Here is a 17482-nt window from a genome sequence, read left to right as displayed (position 1 = left end):
CCCAGGACTGCACTGCCATGGACGAGCATGGGATTGCAGCCGCTCTCTTGCCACTGGTCACCGCTTTCTGCAGAGTGAGTATTTGCAGTACCCCGTGTACAGCCCTCGCAGACTCAGAACTCCTTGGAGGCCACAGAGGCTGGCAGGCTGAAGGACTGAGAGCCGGCGCTGCAGCCGTGCTGAGGGCAGGTTGTCCCCATGGTGCTTCTCAGAATAGAAGAGGGTCCTGTTCAGGAGCTCCCAACCACTCACAAGGTTGGCCAGGCTGGCTGCGCCGGTCTCTGAGCCTGAGGCTCTCAGGATGGCAGGAACACCTGTGGGAAGGGTGCTCAGAAACTGGGGTGCTGCTCTGAAGTGCCAGCTTGATCTGTCGGTCGAGCTGGGCTGATGTAAAATTCGGGCTGCCATAAAGCATCGGTAGCATGAGGCCATGTGGGGCTGTGAGTGGGTGCTGGGCAAGCGTGAGAAGAGTTTGCAAGGAATGCTCGGAGGAGCTGTGATGCAAGTGTCCCTCCTGCCAGCCCAAGGGTGCGATGCCTTTCCCAGCAACAGGCTAGAGCGGGGCTTACCTGGAGAGGAGAGCTTGGCACAAAGGCTGTGTTTGTATGAAACTCTCTTCCACCTTCTGCTTCCTCAGAAACTGAGCCCGGGCATCACGCAGTTTGCCTACAGCTGTGTGCAGGAGCACGTGGTGTGGACCAACATCCAGTTCTGGGAGGCTATGTTCTACTGCGATGTGCAGAACCACATCCGAGCCTTGTACCTGGACAACAACGAGGAGAACCACACGGATGAGGTGAGGAGGTGACAATGGTGCCAGTGTCCCTGGAGAGCCACTGCGCAGAAGCAGCTCTCCCCGAAGGTCCACGGGCTGAGAAGGTTGCTGAACCAGCCTGAGGGACTGCATCCTGGTTCTGGGAGACTCCTGTGGGAGCAGTGGGGTGGGCGCTGGCAGGTCTGCCCATGCAGACGACTGACATCTTCCAACTCCTTCAGGAGAGCACAGAGGAGCCACAGGAAGCCAAGTCTGCCCTGGAGATAGCATCGGAGCAGCTGAGGCTCTGGCCCACCATGAGCCGAGAGAAACAGCAGGAGCTGATCCAGAAGGAGGAGAGCACTGTTTTTAGCCAGGCCATCCACTACGCCAACCGCATGAGCTACCTGCTGCTGCCTCTCGACACCAGCAAGAACCGCCTGCTACGCAGCTCTGGGCTGGGGGACGTGGAGAGTGTCAGCAACAGCTTCGTCACCAACAGGTAAGCGGGGCTGGACCGTGCTGCAGGGCCACCAGGGCAACCTGAACTGGGGGTGGGAGCTCCTTGGTGCCGTTCCTGGGCCATCTGGGTCATTCAGCTGCCATCAGGATTGAGGCAGGTTGTAGTGCCCCAGGGTGTCTCATATCAAGAGTGGAAGCTCTCCTGCGTTCATATCAAGAGTGGAAGCTCCCTTGGGCTCTGCCTGGCATGGGTTACAGCAGAAGAGAGAGGTGGTCTGGGTTAACTCTTCCCTACTCCTGTTACGGCAGCATTGCTGGCAGCGTGGCTGAGAGCTATGACACAGAAAGTGGATTTGAGGATGCAGAGAGTTCCGACGTGGCCAACTACGTGGTGCGGTTCATCAACCGCTTTGTGGACAAAGTCTGCACGGAGAGTGGAGTCACCAACGAGCACCTCAAGGGGCTGCATGTCATGATCCCTGGTAATACGTGTTGCAGCGGTGCTGGGGAATGGGCGGCCCCGTGATCTCACTTGGGGATTCTTCCAGACCAGCTCAGGGGCCTGCTCAAGAGATGGTTCTGCAAGAAGCAGTGGGGAGGCCGAGAGAAGGCATGCTCAGTGCTACAGGGCGGGTTGGCAGCCCGATGGGTGGTGTCTAGGGCAGGGCTTTGCTTGCAGTCTCCAACTTCATGTTTGTCCACAGATATTGTGCAGATGCACATAGAGACACTGGATGCCGTGCACAGAGAGAGCAAGAGGCTTCCTCCCATCCAGAAGGTAGGGACCTGGCCCGCTGCAGTGTGGGGGAAGGTTCTGGTGCTGTGTGGGGCTATCAAGTCCCCTTCCTCAGTCTACATGGGCCTGAGCTTCCTATTGTACACCGCTGTAGCCAAAGCTGCTGCGCCCCAACCTGTTGGTGGGCGAGGAGTGTGTGATGGAGGGGCTCCGTGTGTACCTCATGCCTGATGGACGGAAAGAAGCTGCTGGAGGGAATATTGGTGGTCCACCTCTCCTCCCCGCAGAAGGAGCCATTTTCCTCACCACTTACCGCATCATCTTCAAAGGCACTCCCACGGACCCGCTGGGTAAGGGCCTCGTGTGCACCACATCTGTCTTCAGGGACTGGCAGTGCCCAGGGAGGAGGTGGCTGGTAGCTCTCCTGGAGCTCGTCTTGCTGCAGGAGCTGATGATAAGGGCCTCTGGTGGTTGCCTTGGGTGAGCGACCAGCCAGCACTGGGCCTGGCTGGGGGTTGCTGCAAGCGCCACAAGCTTGGGGCTTGCTCCCAGTGCTACAAAAGGGGTGGTTGCTCTTGCTCTCCACCTTTGGTAGATGATAAATTACTCATGCCCATCCTACTCATCATCTACATGCCGCCATGAGCTGGCTGTAGTATGTCTATCTTGTTTCTGGCTGCCTTATCCTACGGGGGTCTCTGGTGCTGGCTACCAAGGGTGGTCCAGTGTGGCCTGGCCTCGTGGTGGGCTGAGGCACTGGGATGTGGCTAACCTGTTCCCATGCTTGTGCCCAGTGGGGGAGCAGGTGGTGATCCGATCCTTCCCCATCGCCTCACTGACCAAAGAGAAGAAGATCAATGTCGACACCACGGTGGATCGTTTCATCCAGGAGGGCTTGCAGCTGCGCTCGTGCACATTCCAGGTGAGGCCACGTGGGGCTGTGGGCTGCTCCTTTGTGTTGCACTGCCTCAGCTGAGGGGCACGTAGCTGGTGAGACCCAGCAGGTGAGTGACCATCCCTTGGGACGAGGCACCATCCCTTGGGACGAGGCACTCGCTCCCAGCCTGACATGGTTCGCGGGTAGTTTTAGGTGACAGTGCACCTGGAGGGATGGAGCTGGAGGCCCCCTTGCAGAGGAAGGAGGCGGCTGTGGTCCACAGAGTCAGAGAATGGTTTGGGTTGGAAGGGACCTTAAAGATCATCCAGTTCCAACCCCACTGCCATGGGCAGGGACACTTTCCACTAGACTGGGTTGATCAAAGCCCCGTCCAACCTGGCCTTGAACACTTCCAGGGATGGGGCATCCACAGTTTCTCTCGGTAACCTCTTCCAGTGCCTCACCACCCTCAGAGTGAAGAATTTCTTCCTTATATCTAAACTAAATCTACCCTCTTTCAGTTTAAAATGATTACCCCATGTCCTATCACTACACTCCCTGCTAGAGTCTCTCCCCATCTCTCCTGTAGGCCCCATTTAAATACTGGAAGGCTGCTATAAGGTCTTCCCGGAGCCTTCTCTTCTCCCAGCTCTTCCAGACTGTCCTCGCAGGAGAGGTGCTCCAGTTGCAGTCCTGTTGTATGCAGGACAACTTCTTGCTCATTACCTGGGGGCTCCTTTCCAACTGCTGCAGTGTCTGCTGGAGCCCTGAGAAGGTGTGAGACATCCCCACGCAGCGCCCTGGGAGGTGGTTCTGCAAAACCTTGTAGCAGGTTCTGGGGAGAGAAATGCAGCAGGGAGAGATATCACGATGTGAGCAGTTATTCAGTATTTTACATCTTTGAGAGGCTTGTGAAGGTAGAGCAGTGCTGGAGGGAGAGCTGCTCCTTCCTGCCCGTCCTGCATGCTCAGAGCCGCAGTGGCGGGGCACTGGGGACACCACAGGAGCAGCAGTGCCGGGCACGGAGCCGTCTCCGGGAGGAAGGAGTGTGGGACAGAGCGACGGACCGGGCAGCCTGGCCTGTGCCTGTTGCAGTCCCAGCTCCTGAGCGGGACCTGAGCTCTGCCCTGTGCTGTGGGAAGAGCCCTTCCCAGTCCCCTGTGCGGAAGACACCGTGACCGAGCCGTCAGCCTGCTCTCTGCTGTTCCTGCAGTTGCTGAAGATTGCCTTCGATGAGGAGGTGGCCTCAGACAGCGCTGAGGTCTTCAGGAAGCACCTACACAAACTGCGCTACCCTCAGCACGTGCGTGGCACCTTCGCCTTCACCGTGGGCCAGTCACCCAAGCAAGCCATGCAGCCCAAGGCCAAGGAGAAGAACCCCTCGCTCAGGTACCCGTGCCATGGGGAGAACAGCACGTGGGATGCGCTTGACCCTTTCAGGCACTGCAGGGCTTCTCCTCTCCCTCCTCCAGCCCACCCAGCAGAGAGCCACTGAGCAGGGGTCACCCGAGAAAAGCTGGGGCACAGGCTCCTGAGCTGGAGGTCAGGGTTCCTGAGCCGAGCCTGCTCAGACATCTCCTTGCGCATGATCTCCATTTGTCTTCGGGAGGGGGCGTGCTGCACGTCCGGCAGCAGCCTCCTAACCCCACGCCGAGGACCGGTCAAACTTGGGAAGCAGGCTGTTCGCTTCAGTGGCATTCCCTGCCCCATAGCCCAGGCCAAAACAGCGCAAGCCCCCAGGAGGCGTCTCATGGGAGAGGTTCCAGTGGGCACAAGAGAGCAGCCTCTGCTGTGCCGGAGGACGGGGAGCGCTACGGGGCGGCGGCAAAGCTCTGTGCGTGGTGCTGACCTGCGGCCAGCCCTGCTCCTGCGCTTGGTGGCTAGGTTAAGCAATGCTGTAGCGCTGGGGTCTGGTTGCTGCTGTGTTCGTGCTTGGTGTGCCCTGGAGTCTAAGCATCTCTCCCGTGTGTTTGTGACTCAGCTCCCAGCAGGTGACCGATATGTTCCAGGGCCTGACAGTGGGGGTCATGTCCCTTGGGCACCTTGGCCATTCAACCACGTAAGATGCCTTCACCTGGGCGGGAGCTTGCGAGGTGGCATTGGCTCAGGCTGCAGCCTTCACTGCTCCCAGGGTTTCTTCTCACCTGCTCTGCATGCGACCTGGGCTGTGGGCTTGTCACTTGGGGAATGCCCTTTTCCAGGCTGCCGCTCTGACGTTCAGGTTTGGGGTGCGCGCTCTCACCGTTGCAGCGCCGTGGCCTCCAAAGGCGCTCAGTTGGTCATCCCGGTGCTCCATGGCACCCTGGTCAATCCCAGGACATGCTGAGGGAGCTGTGCCTGTACCACTAACCTCCAGAGACCTCTAGAGCTGCCAGGCCCAGCTCCAGGCCTGCGCACAGTCTCAGAAGTCTGTCTGAACTTGCGAGATGTGCTTTGTCACCTTCCTCCAAGTCTGCTTCCAGTGGCCCACACTATCTGCAGATCTTGTTCCTCCGGTTAGAAAACCCTCCTGCTCCTGGCCTCCCTACCTGAGCATTTGTTCCCAGGGCAGCGTTATTCCTCGGTCCTAAGGCTTTCCCTTCCTTGGTAGATGTAGGGAGCAGTTGGATTCCCTCACCGTCTGCTTTGCAAAGCAAAACAAGGCGCCTCCTAGTATCACTTTGGCCCCTGTCCTGATAAAGGTGAATTTCTAGAAGTCTTTGCATCAGTGTAGCTGTTGTCCTTGGTTGGGGATAACAGGGTTGGACACGGCCCCTTTCCTGGCTGATGTATGTCCCACATCTCCTTCATTTGTTCCCCTTTGAGCCCAAGGGCTCACCGATGCGGTGATGAGCACGAGGTGCTGCGTGTGGGCAGGAATTCCTGCCTTCTGGAGCTCTGTCGTGCAGAGCCTGCCCTGACCATGCAGCCTAATCACCCACGGGTCCTGGAAGGTCTCCCTGCCCTGCTTTTCCCGTGCTGCCCTTGGGAGTGGCCGAGCCCAGCTGCGCTCTCCCTGTCCCTTACCTGGCATCAAGCAGGTCACCTTCTGCAAGCTGCCTCCCCTCTGCTCAGGGAGAGCAGCCCTCTGTCCGGGCTGGCAACACCCCTGCGGTGGATCCCCTGGCCCCTGCCGTGAGCTGGAGCCCACCTCTGCCGGGGACGAGCCAGGTGGCTGCCTGTGGGAGCTCCTGTGTGGAGGTGGTGGCGTTAGAGCCCGGGACACGGCCGGCATCCCCTCGGGTCAGGAGGCTGGGGCACCTGCTCTGCCTGGCTGCCCCGTCCAGCCTCCCTGGGCACCCAGGTCCCCCCCGGGGGAAGGCAGGTGCTGTAGGCTCTGCCTCTGGCTCGGTGCCCTCCTACGGCTGCGAATCGGCTCCTCCCTGCCGGGGAGCTCGGAGGTGACGTCTCCCCTCCTGTGGTGACAGTGACTTTGACCCCACACCTGTAGCCGGTGGTGAGGGACGCTCCTGTCTCTGCTTTGCTCTCGGTGTCACTGAGTGTTGGTGTCTCTAACCCTTCAGGGGCTGCTCTTCTGGCCGCGCTGGGCTGTGGTCGTGCACGTGTGGGAGGCAGTGTTAGCTGGCCTCAACCTCTTCTCTGGTTCCAGGACACTCTCCAAAAACCTGGTGAAGAACGCCAAGAAAACAATCGGCCGCCAGAACGTGACGAGAAAGAAATACACGCCGCCCACGTGGGAGCAGCGGAGCAGCCAGCACTTCCCAGAGGACATCGAGGATGACATCTCAGGTTGGGAGCGCTCTGAGCAGGGAAGGGAGGCTGTGGGGAGCGGGACGTTTGCTGCAGCAGGAGCGTCTTCCAGCTGGGAGAGGTCTCGGCCGTCACTCTGCGGGGGAGCAGGCGGGGGAGCTTCCCTGGTGCAGAGGATTGCCACCGTGGTCGCCTCTCCCAGTTCTCGACGGGCTGCCAGCTCTCTGGGGGTGGCCAGTCAGCAACTCAACATAATTCCAATACCTAGCGAGCCCTGCAGAGAGGAGGGAGCTCTTTGGTCTGTGGCCTCAGCTCCTCAGATGAAAAGTCACATATTTAAGCTGCAGCGGGGCAGGTTAGGTTAGGCATGAGAAGAGCTTGGCTGGTTTGAGAGTAACAAAGGACTGGAAGGGACAGGAGTCCTCTGCGTTGAAGATTACAACCTTCCCAGGTGGGAAGGCCTGTCAGGGAAGACGTGGCGGATGGGATTTCAGGTTTCAGTGGGGAGCAGTGTCTGCAGGGACCGGTCCCTCCTGCCGTGTGTATGGCTGCTCCAGCAGACTGGACGTGGCTGATTTTGGATCTTTCCTTCTGTTCACCGAGATACTTTGGATTCTGCTCCTTTTGTTTGCTCCCCAGTTTGTTTGCAGCGCTTTTCAGCTCCAGGTCTGCCACACATGTTACAAGCCTCCCCTGTGTCCGTCATTTAAGTTATTAGCAAAAACACCGGCTGCGTTCAGGCCCACAAGAGATGCCTTTGAGATCCATCGTTGTCCTCCAGTTCTGGCGTTAGGAAATGCATTAGGAGTGCTGGGAAAGCCACCTGTGGAGGGCAGCCACCAAGGGTTGTGTCCACCTGACAGTGATTTTGCCTGGGTGGAAGTGTCGTGGGCTGAAAGCCTCACTGGAGCTGAGGTCTCATCCGTGTTGCCTCCCTCTCCCAGGAGACTGCTCTCCTCTGAGGGAAGAGATGAGACTAGTGTGGTGGAGCAGCTCTGGGTAGATCTGTGTTGGGCTGTTCCTCATCTTCCAGTGGTATTGAGCGATGAGGTGAAGGTGGTGTGAAGGAGCTCCTGCCCTGCCCTGTCTCTGCTGGGTTGGGAGATGCCTCCAGCCATCACCAGCTGCTCGTGGGACACCGTGTCTGTGCCGAGGACGGACCCAGACCCCCCCTTTGTCTCCACAGTGTCTGAAGAGATGGACAGAAGCACTTTGACCCCCACCACCACCATCAAACCTTCGGACAAGATGACCATCAACCACCTGGTGGAGCGAGCCTGCTGCCGCGACTACCAGCGGATGGGGCTGGGCACCCTCAGCAGCAGCCTCACCCGCTCCAAGAACGAGCCCTTCCGCATCTCCACCGTGAACCGCATGTACGCCATTTGCCGGAGGTGAGCCTCAGCGGGGCCGTGGCTGAGGGCGGGGGTCTGCAGGGTCAGGAGAGGGCAGCGGGGGTCTGTCCTGCTTTGTGGGAGCTGGGGGGGGAGGTAAGGGCTCGTGCTGTGCCCCGCTGGGCTCTGCAGAGCCTCCGCTCTCTCCTGCAGCTACCCCGGGCTGCTCATCGTGCCACAGAGCATCCAGGACAACACGATCCAGCGGATCTCCCGCTGCTACCGCCAGAACCGCTTCCCTGTGGTGTGCTGGCGGAACTCCCGCACCAAGGCCGTGCTGCTGCGCTCGGGGGGGCTGCACGGCAAGGGCGTCGTGGGCCTCTTCAAGTCCCAGAACGCCCCCACCGCAGGTGCCCGTCCCCTCCGCCCCTCGGCAGCGCCCACGCCGGCAGTGGGCTGCAGACCCCTCCTCGGGTCTCGTGCCGGAGTGGTGACACTCGTGCCTCTCCTCCTAGGCCCCTCACAGACGGACTCCACCAGTTTGGAGCAGGAGAAGTACCTGCAGGCTGTGATCAACTCCATGCCGCACTACGCCGATGCCAGCGGGCGCAACACGCTCAGCGGCTTCACCTCCGCGCACATGAGCAGCTCAGGTGAGGAGCTCGGTCACGGGCTGCAGCGCAGCCGGGATGCAGGAGGGCTCGTGCTCCTGTGCGTGGGGGCCCCCGCCGTGGGTCGTGCTGTCCGTACAGAGCCTGGGCAGCCAGGTGAGCTGCTCTCCCCGGCCTCCCGCATCAGAGGAGGCAGCAGAGCCTTTCCAGCGCGCTCTCCAGAGCGCCCAGTGCTGGCTGGGCCTCCGTGGCTGGGGGTGGGGACAGGTTTTGTGAAACCCAGCGGCCCTGGACCTGTGAGCCCCAAACTGTGCTCGCATCTGGGTGCTCGCTGAGGACCGGGTGGGGACAGACCTCACCAGCTGAGATCTTGGCACCGTCTGCACCCCAGCGCAGCAGGCGGCGGTGCTCGGGGTCTGGTGCGGGAAGCCTCGGTAAGTCTCTGCCTCCCCTGCTCTCCGAGCAACCTGCCCTTCCCTGCCGGGGCAGAGCTGCCCATCGCTGCCCCGCCACGCTTTGGTGTCATTCATCCTCTGTCCCAGCCATTCCACCCCATCATTGCTGCAGAGGTGACTGGGGGCCAGAGGGGTCGTGGGGGATCCCAGCCAGGGGCTCTCTGAAGCCTGGGAAGGAGAGGGGCTGTCGAAAGCCCCTCCAAGGCCTCTCCCCTGGTGCAGGGGGACATGCCTGGAGCCACGGCTGAAGGAGGGAGGGTCAGAGCAGTGGTAGGCGGGCAGAGGAGAGACCTGGCGCGGTGGCGAGGGAGCCGCAGAGCGGGGGGCTGCCAGGCTGCAGCAGTGCCAGGGTGATCCCCCCACGGTGTGAAGCACCTGGGGCCGGGGCAGAGCTGCGGGAGGGTTGAGCCCCCACTTGCACTGCTGCACCAGGCACCTTTTCACCGCGGCTCCAGCTGGAAGGTGTTTCCCGCATGCTGGCCTCCTGGCCCCGGACCCGGGTGCTCCTGCTTGCCGCCGCTTTCTCTGTCTGGCCCCTTCCCTTCCCTCCCGAGCAGTTGTGGGGAGGCAAGGCGGGAGGGCCCCTCTGCAGCAGCACAGCGAGGCCGAGAGCTGACGTTTTGTTGGTGCTACAGATTTCTCCGACAAGAGACAGCCTAAGCTGGGATCGCTCATGAAGCAGGTGATGGGAGGGAAGGACGATGGGCCCGGTACTATTAGCCGCGGAGGTGAGGACGTGCGAGTGAACGCTGCCTCGTGGGGGCCTCGCGAAGGCCCCCTGGCTCGGGGCAGCTGTTGTAGAGTAGATGCTTCCCCTTTGCTCCCCCCGAGCTCTCTGCCGTGGGGCAGCTGCAGGGAGGGAGGGAGGGACCTGCTGCAGCACCCCAGAGCCACCTCATTCATTCCACCCATCGCTCCAGTCGCTCCGTCCGGGTCCCCGGGCGCCTCATCCCACCCAGCCCGCATCCACCCAGCGAGAACGTGGGTCCGCCTCACCCCGGTGCCCTCGCTGAGGTTGCTTTCGTCCTGTGCTCTCAGGGCTCGGTCACAGAGCTAGGGTCATCACTCTCTCCACCCCCAAGTGTGTGTCGGCGAAGGGCCGCGAGACGCCCCGAGGTACGGTACTGCCGGCCACCTAACCACCACCCGGGTGCTAACCTGACCGACTGACCCCTCCACACACACTCCCACCCTTCACATGACTAATGTCCCAGTAACACCCACCTCAGCCCACTAACGCCTCCACTGAGCATGTCGCTGGCTTGGTCCAGCTCGCGGTGCCAGCGGTAAGTACCAGGCCTGTCCCTGGCTGATCCTGCAACATCCTCTCAGGTTTGCTTTAGGCTCCTTGCACACCTGCTGGTGCTTGGGTGGTGGTGGCAGGGACGGGGTCTGGCTGGCGGGGAAGGGGTCCTGGCGGTGCAGGTGCTGGGGCAGGAGCATGGTGCGGCTGCGTGGGTGATGGGACGCAGAGCTGCCGGGGTTGGTCTCCGTATTCACCAGGCAGGAGATCCTACAGCACCCAGCAACGAGGAAGGAGCAAAAGCAAACCTGGTTCCCAGCACCTTCCCGGCATGTGCTCCCAGGGTGCTGGGCTGCAGGGTGACAGCAGCTCAGCCGCCGCTTTCGTGGCGAGCTGCTCGCCCCCGCGCCAGCCCAGCTGGGGGGATGCAGACGCCAGCGCAGCCCACGGGCCAGCCGGGGACCCCCACCCTGACGACCAGCTGTCTTGCAGGCAAGTGGGGCAGCATCCGAGCCAGCGGGCGCATGAGCAGCTACGGCCTGAACGTGGATATTGGGTTACGCCTGGCTGGGAAGGACCTGCTGGGTGCCCAGCACAACGGCACGCCCTCGGAGGCCAGCTTTCTGCGCCAGCACCGCGCCTCGCTCTACATCATCGGGGACAAGTCACAGCTGAAGGTAACCCCAGCGCTTGGCAACGGCCCCCTCGGGGGGGACAAGGGCGGTGGAGCGTCTGCTCGGGGCGCCTCAGGATGGCGCTGATGCTCTCCTCCCTCAGGGGGTGAAACCAGACCCGCTGCAGCACTGGGAGGTGGTTCCCATCGAGGTGTTCGACGTGCGGCAGGTGAAGGCCAGCTTCAAGAAGCTGATGAAGGCCTGCGTGCCTGGCGTCCCGTCCACTGACCCCAGCGTCACCTACTTGCGGTCCCTGGAGGAGTCCGAGTGGCTGTCCCAGGTCAGTTGTCACCCAAAGCCCGGAGGGGCCCTGCTCCGTCCCCATAGAAGCCTTTGCTGTTGGCTGTCGCTCAAGGACGTGTGCTCTTACCTCCTGGCAAAGTGAGAATGGGGGGTGCAGGATGCTCTCCTGTGCTGTGGTACAGAGTGGGGGACACTAAGGCAGCAAGGTTGGTACAAGGAACAGCGATAAAATAGTCCAGACTACTGCTCGGTGGTGCTGGACATGAGAGCTGCGAGTGTCTGGGGCAGCTGCCAGCTGGGGAAGCAGGGCAGGACCTGCAGGACAGCAGGATACTGTAAAGGGGTTGGCACAAGGCAGTGCCTGCAGGAGCCAGGGTGACCCAGGTGGTCCCGCTGCGGGGCTGCTGCAGGGCTGGACCCTCTGGCTGCTGGAGAGAGTGAGGGACCCACGGCTCTGCTCGTGGTGTGGTGCTTCTGCCCCCGTGGCCTTGCTGTTGCGGACAAAGGGTTCTGCGCAGTGTCCGACCACGGAGGTCGTGCGTCGTGGCCCTGCGTAACCCCCAAGCTCTGCTTCGTTTGGCTCACCCGCTTCCAGGAGAAAGGGTCGCTTTGCGCAGCGTCCAGCAGATGAGTTTCCTGCACCCTCGTAACTCTTGGCTCTGATGTTGGCAGATCCACAAGATCCTGCAGATTTCGGTGTTGGTGGTGGAGCTCCTGGACACGGGCTCCTCTGTGCTGGTCAGCCTGGAGGACGGCTGGGACATCACCACACAGGTAGGAGCCCTACAGCAGCCGAACGCGACGGCTGCCCGTGGCCGTCTCCCCGCGAGCATCTCGAGCCCCCGTGTCCCTGCAGGTGGTCTCCTTGGTGCAGCTGCTCTCGGACCCCTACTACCGGACACTGGAGGGCTTCCGCCTGCTCGTGGAGAAGGAATGGCTCTCCTTCGGGCACCGCTTTAGCCACCGCGGGGCCCAGACCCTGGCTGGCCAGAGCAGCGGTTTTGCCCCCATCTTCCTGCAGTTCCTGGACTGCGTACATCAGGTGAGCTCCGAGCGCGCCGGCTGCCGGCTCTGCACCCCCGGGGCTCCCCGAGCTCCGGGGCTGGTGTGGCGGGGGACAAGTCCAGAGCCGGCCTGCAGTCTGTGGGTCCTGGGAGGTCTCACGCGCGCGGTTCCCTTCAGATCCACCTGCAGTTCCCCATGGAGTTCGAGTTCAGCCAGTACTACCTGAAGTTTCTCAGCTACCACTACGTTTCCAACCGTTTCCGGACGTTCCTGCTGGACTCCGACTACGAGCGCATCGAGCTGGGTGAGGGTAGTGTGTGGGGCCCACAGCGGATGGTAGCCCAGTGCCTTGCCCCAAATAATGCCCCTTCCCTCCTCTCTTCTCTGCAGGCCTCCTTTACGAGGAGAAGGGTGAGCGGAAGAGCCAGCAGGTCTACAAGTCCATCTGGGATTACATCGACCGGCTGAACAAGAAAGCCCCCATCTTCTTCAACTACATGTATGCCCCTGAGGATGGGGAGGTGAGAGCTGTTCTCCTGCCCTGGCTCAACCCAGCCAAACCCGAGCCCCCGCGCGCCGCAGAGGGCTCGGACGGGGCTTTCCAGGGCACCCCGCGGTCTCCTCGCCCCCATGGAGCCGAGCAAGCAGCCCCTTGTTCCACGGCATTAGCCCACCTGAATGGTTTTGCCTGGCTGCGGCACCAGGGCCCTGGGGAGGGTGCCTGCCGCCTCGGGGGGCACGAGCAGGGTCAGGCCCCTGAGAGCCGTGTCCCTGCAGAGGAGCCGGGGGGGCGTAGGGGAGGCTGCAGAGGGCTGGGGCAGAGGGGAGAGCCTGAGCTGGAGCTGTCAGGGTCTCCTTTTGGGCTCTTCACCACCACAAGCTGGGAACGTCCTTCCTCAGGGAGAGAAAGCGGCTGTTCCTGGCGCGTGGCCTCAGCAGGTCGGCGCTCTGCCGATGTGGGCAGGCTGCGGCCGAGCTGCCCAGAGCTCTCGTTCGGTCTGGGCTCCATCTTGGCCAAAGCTGGGAGCAGCTCTGCCTTCCTCTGGCCCAGCATTGCCTTTTCCTGACCAGCCCACAGCCTTCCACCCTCAGCTGCCTCTTGTTCAGAAAGCATCGCCCTTAGGGAAAGCTCATTGTGGAGGGACTGACTTCCCGCCTGGACAGATCGTCCCTGCAGCATGGCCAGGGACGCGTCCTGCCTGGACACTGCTGCTCTTCCTGAGCACAACCCTGCTTCTTCCGCAGGTGCTGAGGCCGTACAGCAACATTTCCAACCTGAAGGTCTGGGACTACTACACAGAGGAGACGCTTTCTGAGGGCCCCTCCTATGACTGGGAGCTGACGCAGGGGCAGCCGGAGCACGTGGAGGAGGCGGATCGGCAGGACACCAGTGCCCCCCAGACGAAGCGCAAGATCATCTGGCCGTGCTACGACAACCGAAGCCACGTGGAGCCCGACGCCATCTCCAAACTGCTGGAGGTGAGCGCGGCTGGCGGCGGCATCGTCCACACGTTGCTTCTGCGTTTGGCCCTGGCCTGGGCTCCCCGTGGTGTCCCCAGGGGTGGGACGCTGCCCCATGCACACAGTGGGACAGGGTTGTGGCAGGGTTGGAGTCGACTGAGGCACCGGGGCGGGGACAGTGGTCCCAGGGCTCTTGTCCCCTCCTGGGCTGATGCCTGAATCCCCCCGCAGGAGCTGCACAACCTGGAGATGGAGCTGGGGCAGGTCCCAGAGCGCTGGAAGGACATGTGGGACAAGGTCAAAGCTTCCCAGCGCACTGAGGCGCGGCAGGAGGGCAGCCGGGTAGGCTGGCGGCTGTGACGGGTGCCGGTGTCTGAGGAGGGGCTGAAGGGGGGGGTTCAGCTTTGCCCATGGGTGCCCCGCGCAGAGCGGGTGTTTGCTCCTGCAGCCTGGGGCTGAGGAGGGGTGCTGGCGCTCAGCCCCTGGGCTGGGTGTGCCCGAGGGGCACGGGGCCATCCTCCCCCTCACGTCGCACCCTCTGCTCCCCACAGACCCCCAGCTCCCTGCTGATGTCCTCCGGCCTCTCCCACCACCGCCGCTCGCTGGGCGTCTACCTGCAGGAGAGTGGGGTGGGCTCTACCCTCAACCTCAGCCTGGACAGCGACACCAGCAGCACCTCCACCCCCTCCAGCGGGAAGCAGGGCGGCCGCAAGAGCACCAGCACGCTCTACAGCCAGTTCCAGATGTCTGAGAGCGAGAACAGGCAGGCGGGGGGCTCGGGGCGCCGGGGGCTGCGGCGGTGTTGGGACGGGGATCCCTCTCTGGAAGGAGGGAAGGCATGGGGGTTCTGCAGAGCGTGGACCCCGGCCGCTTCCCCTCCCCGCTGATGCTGGGGTGCCACAGACCGAAGTGCCCCTCAGCCGCTCGCTCCTTCCCGCCCTGACGTGCTGCCTGGCTCCTGCAGGTCCTACGAGGGGTCGCTGTACAAGAAAGGAGCCTTCATGAAACCGTGGAAGCCTCGCTGGTTCGTGCTGGATAAAACCAAACATCAGGTAGTGAGGGGCGGGGCAGGGTGAGAGGCGGGTGGGCCCCAGGGTCGGTCCCTCCATCTGTCCGTCCTTCCCTCCCGTGAGCTCTGACGCGTGCGGGACCTCTCCCTGCAGCTGCGGTACTATGACAGCCGGATGGACACGGAGTGCAAAGGGGTTATTGACCTGGCTGAGGTGGAGTCCATCACCCCAGGAACCCCCACCATGGGGGCCCCCAAGACGGTGGACGAGAAAGCCTTCTTCGATGTGAGTGTGGCGCAGAGCTGCGCCTCGGGGAAAGGCGCTCGGCAGCCGTGGCCCCGCCGCGGAGCCCAGCCGGTTGCTCCGGCAGCACCGGGCTCCAGGGGCTGCGGTGCTGCCTGGCCCCGCTCACCTCCTCTCTCCTCCCCCGCAGCTGAAGACGACAAAAAGAGTTTACAATTTCTGCGCCCAGGATGTGCAGCTAGCCCAGCAGTGGATCGACCGCATCCAGAGCTGCTTGTCGGACGCGTGAGGCTGCCTCAGAGGAGCCTCTATTCCAGGCACAGAGTCTCCCGGGCCCCAGCACGTGGAGCAGAGGCAGTGCCCAGGGCTCACGTCCGAGCCAGGGCTGTGACTGACTGGAGCGGAGGAGATGGCCTTCCTTCCCATGTGCCGCGGGTGTGTGGTGCCGGGGAGACCGCGGCCACGCACCCCCAGGCGGCAGTGGGGGCAGGATCAGGATGTTACACTATGGTAGGACTGTAGTGGAGGAATTCTTCGCGTTGAAGCAGGCTGGGGGTGCAGGTGGGAGCATGTCCTGCTCTGTCCTCCCAGGCCTGTCTGAGCCCTGTAATTACTGTGTCCCCTCTGTGCACCTCCTGCGCCAGGCGGCCCCGCTCCAGCTCTCTGCGGCAGCAGGGGTGTCATCAGCCAGCTGGAGAGGGTGCACCTCGCCTCCCCCCGCCCCGTGCTGCTGGGGAGCGCAGGAGCTGCCTGCCTCGTCCTCCCCACGGCTTGCATGTCTGCCAGAGCACCCATAGGGGAGAACCAGCCCCGCTCCCTCCTGACCTGGTGCCGCTGCCGCGTAGCGCCGTAGCTGGCCTAAGCGTGTCCCTGGGCTTTGCTCCCGTCTTGCTGGATCCAGGGAGCTGCGGCTCAGGGCGCCGGGGTTTGTGGCGGTGACTCACCTGAGCACTGGGACCGTCCTGCCCAGCCGGTGCCCCCCGGCAGCAGCGGGCAGAGCGTCCCAGCCCTGGAGCCTCGCCTGTGGCAGACGCACACAGCAACAAATGAGCGCGGCTGCTGTTGGTTGTAGCTGCCGGGGGTGGGCTCCGTGTCTCCGGGGGGGACGTGGCCGTGGCCACGCTGCTCCCAGCAGGCCGGTGCTTGCTTAGGCTGTGGCAAAGGGGGGGCCCTGTCCTGGCTGGGGTGCAGGCTCTGCCGCCACGGCCAGGCTTTGCTGGCATGATAGGGCACATTCCCCACGGGAGGTGCCAATTGCTGCAGCCTCCTCAGCGTCCTGGGGGCCGTCCCCTCTGACCCCCAGCCTGGCGGGGGGCCCAGACCAGCCTCCCCCAGGATGAGGGTCCTGCTCGGCTGCAGCCGGGGCCTCTGTGGCTGAGGGTCCCACCGGCAGCGCTGCCAGGGCTGGGACACAGCCGGGCACTGCGGTGCTGGCCGGTGCCACCTGGTCTCTTTGCACAGGTTCCCCCCGCCCCAAGCCCTCCCGTGGGAAGGAAGGGGCACCTCAGAGGGCACCGCACAGAGCTGCCCTCTTCTCCCCACCGCCTCAGGGCTCTTCCCTCCCCGCGTCCCCGTCCCCATGCTTGTGCTCTGCCCGTGCTCTCAGGCGGAGGCTGCTGGCAGAGGGGGTCTCAGCCGGCGCCCTCGGCCCCGCGGAAGGGCAGCTTTGCCCTGCAGTGCTGGGGGCTGCGTGTCCCACCACCCGCTGCCACCTCCCTGCTTGTTGCTGTCACAGTGTCAGTGCAAAGGGGGAATCTCGGTACAGAAAAGGATCCTGCAGCACCTCAGCCATCCCCTGCACTGGTGTGAACACGGGGCGGAGGGTTGGGGGTGGGTTTGGCCCCGCTCCACCCCAGGGTCGCTTGCCGGGAAGCCCAAAGAGGTGTCGTGAGGTCGCTCAGGACCCGCTGCCGTCCGGCTGCTGGACGGGAACCGGCCTCACAGCCCCTGAACGAGCCACCGCACCGGCTGGGGCCCGACCCTCCTGCCTCCCCACCGCTCGGCCAGCTCTTCTGTCTTGTTTTTAAAGGAGTACAATGTTTTATTTCAGTGCAGAGCTCTTTGTACAGTCTTAACTCCCTGGTTCCCCTCTTTGGTTTATTGTACAATAATGGCTGTGGCAGGTAGCTGGTGTAACATGGAGGTTCTGTTTGGTTTTTTTTTTTTTTTTTTGTAACTTACCTGAGCAGTTGTAGATTATTGAAGTTTCTGTACATTGTGTCAAACATACAGAGTCCTTGTATTGTATTGTGCCTAGAGGAAAAAGGTTATTATATAAAGAGAAAACTAACTGAATTTAATAAAAAAAATTAATATGACACGTGCCCTTTTGCCTTACTGCCAGCAGCGGCCCTGCAGTGCCCTGGGCCAGCGCTGCGGGAACCCCAGGGCCTGGGCTCAGCTCCTGTCCCAAGGGGACCCACCTTGTCCCCTGCGTTGTGGGAACGGAGCCGCAGGGAGAAGCTGGAACAGCACAAGGGCCGTGCCCGCGCAGCGGCTGCGCTGGTCCCTGCATCCCCCATGGCAACCACCGGCCTGTGTCAGTGCCAAGGCTGACGCTTCGCTAAGGGCCTCTGATGAGCCCAGTGCCACCGAGGCTCAGCCGTGAGGGGCTGCCCAGGCGCGTCAGGCCCCGTGTGGGCTCTGGGCGTGCAGCAGACCCTCTGCCCTGGGAAAAAGGCGGT

At 62.6% G+C, this 17482-nt stretch overlaps 1 protein-coding gene across 7 annotated transcripts in view; it reads left to right on the top strand.

The window, feature by feature from the left end:
- SBF1 (SET binding factor 1) overlaps positions 1-17116 on the top strand; it is a 90173-nt gene extending 73057 nt beyond the window's left edge. Inside the window, exons 17-43 of one of the 7 annotated variants that reach the window (XM_075081796.1) lie at positions 6-74; positions 638-796; positions 997-1256; positions 1526-1698; positions 1921-1994; positions 2107-2302; positions 2747-2874; positions 4043-4218; positions 4811-4888; positions 6419-6558; positions 7706-7913; positions 8067-8263; positions 8369-8506; positions 9555-9647; positions 9958-10035; positions 10655-10839; positions 10940-11116; positions 11752-11853; positions 11936-12121; positions 12262-12388; positions 12475-12605; positions 13330-13563; positions 13777-13887; positions 14097-14308; positions 14510-14597; positions 14709-14840; positions 14989-17116. In XM_075081796.1, coding sequence (XP_074937897.1) covers positions 6-74; positions 638-796; positions 997-1256; positions 1526-1698; positions 1921-1994; positions 2107-2302; positions 2747-2874; positions 4043-4218; positions 4811-4888; positions 6419-6558; positions 7706-7913; positions 8067-8263; positions 8369-8506; positions 9555-9647; positions 9958-10035; positions 10655-10839; positions 10940-11116; positions 11752-11853; positions 11936-12121; positions 12262-12388; positions 12475-12605; positions 13330-13563; positions 13777-13887; positions 14097-14308; positions 14510-14597; positions 14709-14840; positions 14989-15087 — 3951 coding nt within the window. In that variant the 3' untranslated portion in view covers positions 15088-17116. The remainder of the gene's footprint in view (positions 1-5; positions 75-637; positions 797-996; positions 1257-1525; positions 1699-1920; positions 1995-2106; positions 2303-2746; positions 2875-4042; positions 4219-4810; positions 4889-6418; positions 6559-7705; positions 7914-8066; positions 8264-8368; positions 8507-9554; positions 9648-9957; positions 10036-10654; positions 10840-10939; positions 11117-11751; positions 11854-11935; positions 12122-12261; positions 12389-12474; positions 12606-13329; positions 13564-13776; positions 13888-14096; positions 14309-14509; positions 14598-14708; positions 14841-14988) is intronic. The other 6 variants (XM_075081797.1, XM_075081799.1, XM_075081798.1 and 3 more) reach the window with 6 other exon arrangements.
- The last annotated feature ends 366 nt before the right edge of the window (positions 17117-17482 follow it).

The sequence above is a fragment of the Phalacrocorax aristotelis genome, chromosome 1 (genome assembly GCF_949628215.1).
Source record: "Phalacrocorax aristotelis chromosome 1, bGulAri2.1, whole genome shotgun sequence".
Lineage (NCBI taxonomy): Eukaryota > Metazoa > Chordata > Aves > Suliformes > Phalacrocoracidae > Phalacrocorax > Phalacrocorax aristotelis.
The sequence above is the reverse complement of the archived record's forward strand: the minus strand, read 5'-3'. Positions and strand labels throughout refer to the sequence as shown.